The sequence below is a fragment of the Natator depressus genome, chromosome 2 (assembly GCF_965152275.1).
Source record: "Natator depressus isolate rNatDep1 chromosome 2, rNatDep2.hap1, whole genome shotgun sequence".
Taxonomy (NCBI): domain Eukaryota; kingdom Metazoa; phylum Chordata; order Testudines; family Cheloniidae; genus Natator; species Natator depressus.
The window spans coordinates 209,137,310-209,145,289 of NC_134235.1; the positions used below are offsets into that span (position 1 = coordinate 209,137,310).

Below are 7,980 nucleotides of genomic sequence, written 5' to 3' on the forward strand. Positions count from 1 at the left end.
CATCTAATCAGTGTGCAGGTGGAGATACTAATTGTCCGTAAAGATTTGGCTTTTTATCTGCATATAATTAGGAAAATTTGGAAGCCAGATTGAATTCCCTTTGAAAAACTCATCTCCACTGCCTGTTAAGGAGCTTCATATTGTACTAGAGTGCCAGTAATGTTGTACCATCCCTTGTTGGCCTTTATACGTGCCTACCAAGAACAGACTAACTTCTTCGATTGTTTGAACAAAGATAGGCTCAAATCACTAAGGTCCCAATGTTTAAATCTCATTGAAGTCACATGTTTCAGTGCTTTACTGAATAGGACTGGATTTAAGCACATGCTTAAAGTTAAGTATGTGCTTAAATGCTTTGTTTAGTTTGGACCTAAATTTGGATCCAGATTTCCCAAACCCTAAAATGTGAGGGTGTTAGGATTCTGGGTTTTGCTTCTGCCTGGGAAGCTGCTCATGGAATTTGGAGTTGTATTCACTTTCAAACACAAGTTGGGGAGAGGGAGTCTGGAAAAAAGGTTTCATTTTGGATCATCTCTTAATTGAGGCAATCTCATGTCATTAACCTGAAACAATTAAAATACATTCCATTACCGTTTGTTTACATTCTACTTGTGTCTACAAATGTTTTTTTATGGTATAGATTGGAGAACTGACATTTAGTATGACATTTTCTTTTATAAACAATCAACATTTTTGGAAGGTTTTTGTACTGGTAAATGCAGCACATTTTGAATTTGTGTCAGAAGTCATAAACTGATTGTGCATATTTTTAAAAGGGTGTTAAGTGCGATTAACTTTTTTCATAATTGCTCACAGGCTATTCCTTTTTTCTTTCAGGATGATCCGAAGCTTCAGGAGACAATAAATTCTGCTGCTGCCATTATCTCTGCATTAATAAAGGACAGAAACCCGGAGCTGATTGGCCAGCTGTTGGCAGCATGAATAACTAAATCATTTGTAGCTAACAGAAGTATTTCTTTTTCATCATGTGTTTACCAATGTTCTTGAAACATTTTACTCTGTGACAAAACCACTGGACTTACAAAGTTTGTTATTAGGATATTTTATCAACATAAAATGTAAGTCTGACCTTGTGTTGAGATGCAAGTGTAAATGAAATAGAAGATGCTGTGAGGTGCACCAGGTATTATACTTTAAAGTGTTTATATTGAAGCATTATATGTGAGGTACTAATCATTTCAAAAACTACAACTGAGTGGTGCTATTTAGTCCTTTCGTGTCCAAAGCACTTGATCTAAGCACAAATTTCTTTTCAACCAGATAACATATATGATATTAAAGCACAAGTGGTGCTCTTTAATACAAGACATAGTCCCTTGGACTTTAATGAAAGTATCCTGGTAGTGTTTTCAAGATCTGGTCCTTATTCCCCAGAGAATGAAGATTAAATTTTAAAAATACATTTGTGCATACCATATGAGATGTAATAGCCTATCCTGGGAGTGCAGAATTAGGAATTCATTGTGGTGGGAACTAATTCTTTTTAAAGCTTGAAAGGTTATCAGTTCTGATGGTAGTGGAGAAACAAGACGGAAGAAAGACTCTCTTCTTCAGTAATTGAGCTGCACTTTCAGTTTTTGTGTCACTCTGATTTTCTGTTTGATATATGTGTTTGTTAGACCATCATCTGGAAGACAGTATCATAACTGCTAATGCATGGAGGGTGTTTTGACATTTAAATGAAGATGGCTTAGGGAGGAGGGTAGAATAAGAAGTTTTCACTTATCTGCGTTGAATATTTTCACATGTTCTACTAGCTTAAAATGTACAGTTCTCTACTGCCTCTGGCAGCACGTAACCCCCTGCAGTCTTAATGTTTTTTTGGTACTGTGTTTCCCCAATTTGTGAATAGGTTAGATTACATTCTTAGGAACTCTTGTTGACTTCATTGTAATTGGAACAAGAACTTTGTGAAATATTCAGCGCATAAGTAGCTGTCCCACATGTGCTCCCAGGAACCTCCCACCATCTCCAGGTTTAGAGATGGCTCCTATTCCAAGGGGAAATTTCCCCTTGAAACCAGCCATGCAATGCATTTTGCTGCTGACCTGTCACTGCAATCTTCCCAGGGATGAAGTCTGTCAGCATGGAAATTGGGCCTTGCCATAATGCTGGAGAATGCACAGTTACATGCACTGCGGCTCTGAGGTCATAGAAGGGGGAAGATTGTTCCCTGACTTACGGGTATATGGGGAATTTTTTCAAGGGTCTCAGCCAGAAAAAGGAGGCAGGAGACCCCGTTCTGTCAAAGATTTCCCTGTCTCAGTGGTATTCAGGTGGGAAGAGTAGTGATCTCCCCTTCTCTATTAGGCAAACCTCACAAAATTCCTGTGAAGAAGAGGGCCCCAATTTTGATAAAAAAAGAGCCCTCCCAAACATCCATCACTGAATGTTGGATGTCTCCCTTCGCCAGCGCAACAGCCCATTGAAAGATAGCCAACACAGTTGTTTGCAAAAAATAAAACAATCCCCGCCTGCTACCCTTCCTCCTCTCTCCCTGCGGATTCCCAGCTGTGCCAGGTAAGGAGCCTAATGCAGTCTTAAAGCTGTAATAAATTCAACTGCCTGCATGGCCCCCTGTGAGTGGGAGAAGGTTTGGTCGAGAAGAGGATGCAGTCTTGCATGGGGAAGGTGGATGTTCAATACAATCTTTGTGTCTCAGCAGGTAAAATCTTCGTACTTCTTTCTGCTCACCTGCTAGATGTGCACTCCTGGCCATGGAGCATGGGTTGATGGTGGGTTATTTTGCCCTTGCAATAAACCTGGTGCAGGAGAAGATTGGCCTAATGTGAAGTCCCAAGCACAGTATTCTGAGGTTTAGGTGCTCCAGAAGATCTCATCTGGTGCATTAGATAAGGTCCTATAAGAATCTGAATCTACTTTGGGTTCGCTCTGCTAATGAGTACTCTTAGACACCGGATGAACTACGTGTGTCTCTGCTTTAAAATCCTGCTAAGAAACTGATGTTGATCCAAGTTTTCCTCCGTTACAAGGTACAACAAATAATTATGACTGCCTCTTTTTCATCCAGAGCAGACATTTTCATTCAATACAGAAACCTGTATAAAAGAGCTATAAGCTTCTCATGCAGTCAGTATTAGCTGTTTTCTCCTTTGCTCCTCTTCCCTCTCTATAATTATCACAAATGAATCATTTGTCCTTCTTTGACATTATACAACAAATACATTTGTGTTAGCACCTTACATGGCTATAGAATATCTATGCAGTTTAGTTAGACAAATGAGAAACTTGAGAGTTTACGTTATTTGCATTCACTTATGAATAAGCTTTTCAAATTCACTTTTATCTGACATTCATAGATTGAGTTTGATGCAGTAATTCATCTCTCAGGCTTGCAAAAGATGTGATGTAAGTTACTAATTGGATTTCAAACACCTAGATTACTAGTGACTTCTTATTTTACTGCTGCTTCACTATAACATGTAGAAAGGCTCTAACACAAAATATATGATGCGTTTCCCCAGGACTGACAAGCAAGCAAAGAAAAAATCCTTTATGTTTTACATCTACAGTAATTATAGCCACTGTGCTTAAATTCAAGCATTGTAGTAAGGAAACTGACTTATCATAAAATTGTCAATTATGTCAATTTCACTTATATTGAGTTGTAATTTTTACCTAATTATTTATTTTGAACAGGTTTTGATACAACTGAAAATTTCTCATGCAATAAACTTGTATAATGAAAAATGATTTTCTATGGGCTATTTGGGAGCACTTGAAAAGAAAATAAACAATGTAAATTAAGTTTCAGGTTCTCAGTATAGATTTAATGTTTATTTAAACTGAAATGTAGGATAAAATAACAGGTTTCCTTGATGTGCTATTGCTGTTGTTTCTCTTTAAACAATCCATAAACAGCCAGTAAACTCGCATGGAGAAAGTAAAAATTACAAAAGCAAAGCTATTGAGACACGGTAAAATAGTAAGCTTCTGTAGGAATGAATGAAACAAAATAGAATTAATGATATTTGAGTGTCCCAACCAAATCTAAGTGGTGCCTTTTTCATTAATGTTAATATCTAAAATATGAATAAATAGGTACGGTGAAATTAAGAAACTGGTTGATTGTTTTTTATCTACACACAGCAGCTCACAAATAGTTATACAAATGAAAAAACTGGCATACGTACACATGCTGTTTGAGTTTAACTAGTAATCAGTCACAAGCCATATTGCTTTGAATATCTAGACAGAGATAATACACTAACCAGATTCAGCCGCTCCTACTCACCTTACCCCTCAAGTAATAACCAATAATATTTCTTGAGTAAAATGCTATTTAATGTGAATAAGGGTTTCAGAATCTGACCCTAGTAATTATTATAATGATTGCAAAGTTGATGGAATAATTGTTATATATATATATATCTGTACAGTGAAACAAACCTGCTTGTCACAATTGAAAATAAAGTAAAAACTTGAGGTCTGCTAGGTCATTTGGTAGAAAAATTTCTACCCTGATCTTCATTATATTTCCAGGCCATCTGACTTGAAAATTACATTTGGTTGTTTCACTGAAAAAAATTACATGAATGAAAAGCACAGAAGGCAACATAATACAGAAACCTCCAGATAGGGGATGGAATTCTAGCCCTACTGAAATCAATGGCAAAACTCCCATTTTGCCCTTAGGGGCCAGGATTTCACCCATGAAGGTTGTGGCTGACCCTCTCAGTATAATGGACTGAACAACAAAACTCTGTGTCCAAAGCCTTTAAGTTTTGGGCACATTCAGCGTTATATCCACATGAAAATAGACTTTTTGGTGCTTATCCAAACAGAAGCTTCAAAAACCATTTGAGGTTCCCTGTTGCTAGTTAGTGCTCTCCTATTGTATGTCACCTCTTACTGAAAATTATTTTTTTAAAACAAGTGATTTGAATGATTCACATCATCATATTTTATCTAGGATTAAGGATACTTTGAATTAGAAGTGGAAGGCGCTGAATCTAGATGGATTGAACACACATCTAAATGAGTGAATTTAAATGAATTCCATTGATAGATAAAACTTCCACTAAATTCAGTAGAGCCAGGATTTGGCCCAATGAAAGGGACAAACAGTTGTGAAACAAAATTTGTTGCAGAGATTCATGTAGCAGTTCAGAGTGATTTTGTTTGCTCGTCCTTTTAAAGACACGTACCTGATTTTTTTATGCTCCTTTTGACAAGGAAATCACTACCCCTAATCCACATCTTATTTTTTTATAATGTGTTATTGGGATCTTTCCAACTCGGGAATTCAAATACAATGTTCACTAAATGGAAGATTTTGTGTATGACTTGGTAGTGAAAGAATGCTATTCAAAGGCATTTCCTCTTGTTTGTCTCAAGAATCACTTATAAAAGCCACAATTAACTCTTTGACTGTTCGCTTAAACTTGGAGAGATGCTGAGACTTGTAAAAAGAAAGAATATTTAAGTGCCCCCCTTAGGGTAATTAGTTATGAAATGCTCAGATGTTGATATTTGCTGTGATGCAAAAGACTCCACTATAAAGCTGTTATTTAGATACCAGTCTTGGTGCAGTAACTAGATAGGTCAGGAATGAGATACCCCAAAACAAAACTTGACTACTGGCCCATTCATTTAATCACTCAGGTTTTTTTTCACCTCGTGGTAAGTCCAAATTATGACATAGTGTAGCTTTGTTATTTAAAAAAAACCTACTTGCTCTTGCAATTGCGCAGTTAGATGTGTAACTACCTGATTTCTAGGTGGTCAGTACGGTCCTTGTGCATGGATATCCATGTGGACAATATTGGAGTTGTGACTCCATCTTTAGGCTTGTAACTTACTGTTCTTTTTATTACCCCATGTCCTCAACCCCCACCTCAGCCCACTTGTTCTGTCCCTTAGAGTGTTAGCTCTTTGGGGCTGGGACTGTGATTTACTTTGGATTTGTACAATGCCTCGCACAATCGGGCCTCAACCTTGTTGGCTTCTAGGCACTCCTACAATATGAATGTTAATGCTAATTAATAATGATAAAGTTTGTAAATTGAGTTGGAGCCTGAAAAATGCAATTTCTGTACCAGTGCTGACTCCAAAGTCCCTGTTTCGCAAATAAGTTTATGGCAGCGTTGACTGTTTGATTACATATACCAGCCTGAGGAGGTGTGGCATTCCTTGATGCATTTATCCCCTACATGAATTAAACCATAGAACACAACTTTATTTTCTACATCATCTGTCACATACTCTCAGTATCAGAATGCTTCACAGAGTTAAATAACACTGTTACAGAGAGAAATAAAAGCAGATGGAGAGAGAAATGAAGAGGCATAGATAGGAGCAAATGGCTATGAGCAAGAGGCAGTGAGACTGAGATATAGGAAAGCTCCTCCAGATGGCAGGAGCTGCAGAGGAGAAGGTCTTTGGATGCTAATTCATGTCAAGTTTTTACAGTATAAAACAGTTTTTACAGTACCTTAAAATGCGAGGATTATAGTTAGTTACCTGCATCTGGCTCAGTAGAGCCACAGGCTGCAGTTGTGTTTCCCCTTTCCTGGTAATTGATTTTCTCTCTCTTAATTACTTGTTCCTTCTTCGCATCACTTCATCTCTTCCTCTTTCATGGCACTTCCTCTTTCCTTCTATTTTATATCATCATATCTCAACTCTGTCTCATTTTGAATCTTATCTTTCCACACACCTCCCAGGGTCTGTTGGTGCAGGCGGAATCAAACCTGGGACCTCTAGAGCTAAATGCAGGAGCCTCTATGGCATGAGCTAAAAGGCATATGGCCCTTAGCTAAGGTTGTAGAGCAGACTCATTAATCTCTAAGTGGTCTTCACGCCACTAGAGGGGACAGAACGCCACACCCAGGAGGTGTGTGGGTTACATTTATTTCCCCCTTCTCCCCTCCTTTTGTCTTCTCCTCCTCCCCGCTGTCTCTCTTCTGTCTTTCCCTATTTGTCAATATCCTTCTTTTCCTCCCGGACAATCATGGTCAAAGGAGACAATCCACTCCCTCCTCCCCAAAGCCAGGCTGTGGGCTTGCACAAGAATGCCTTCCTTGCCTGCCTGGATCAAGAACTAAGGCAGTCATTCTTCTGCTTCTCTGTGCTCTTCAGAGCTGGGACTGAGAGCAGCTGTCACTTCCATAGTTACAACCTGTGGCTCTACTGAGCCAGATGCAGGTAACTACCTGTAATCCCTTGCATATTAAGCTACTGTAAAAACTTGACATGAATTAGCATCCAAAGACCTTCTCCCCTTCCATTGTGCTCCATTGGTAGCTGAGCACATTTAAGCAATAGCTGCCTGAAAGGACAGACTTCCTGCATGGATAGCTGCTAAGAGCAACACTGAGCCCCACCAGTTAACTGAGTAAAGCCTCAAGCTCCCTGTCACATGGAAACTGATCTCCTCCTTCCAGGTCAGATAGGCCAAAATAAGCAAATTTGGGTGAATAAAGTCAGACAAATAAGCAGCCGGATTGCATGAGTCAGAAAGAACCCAGCTTGACTCTCAGAATTCAGGGAGCGCTCCCAGGGCTCTGGCGACTGGAAAAATGTTTAGGTATAAAAACAGCAGATTTGGAGTCACTATGAGACAATAAACCAGTGCCGTGTTAGTCCCTTTTTCACAGCAAAACTCCATCTAGGGCCTGATCCAAAACCCACTGAAATCACTGCTTCCTGTCCTTAAGTATTATTGCATCTACTCCCTCCTGCCATGTTTTGTTAACATTACACGTAACCACACTACTTAGTTTAGGCTGTTTCACGTATGCTACATTGTGAGGTGTGTGTGTATGCAGCACCCACGTACTTCACCACTTGTTGGGGAGGACACTTATATATATATATATTGATGCAGACCTTCAGAATGGCTTCTGTGTGTAAGTAAAGAAGTAGTGAATTCATGTACATTTATTGAACTCAAGGCTCTTGGCTACATGTGCAACATTTAAAACATAGGCACTGAAA

The 7,980-nt window shown here is 38.8% G+C and overlaps 1 protein-coding gene across 2 annotated transcripts in view; it reads left to right on the forward strand.

The window, feature by feature from the left end:
• Positions 1 to 4,086, forward strand: part of CRPPA (CDP-L-ribitol pyrophosphorylase A) — a 182,842-nt gene extending 178,756 nt beyond the window's left edge. For both annotated transcript variants that reach the window (XM_074945826.1, XM_074945827.1), the window contains one exon: positions 838 to 4,086. In XM_074945826.1, the coding sequence (XP_074801927.1) occupies positions 838 to 865 (28 nt within the window). In that variant the 3' untranslated portion in view covers positions 866 to 4,086. The remainder of the gene's footprint in view (positions 1 to 837) is intronic.
• The last annotated feature ends 3,894 nt before the right edge of the window (positions 4,087 to 7,980 follow it).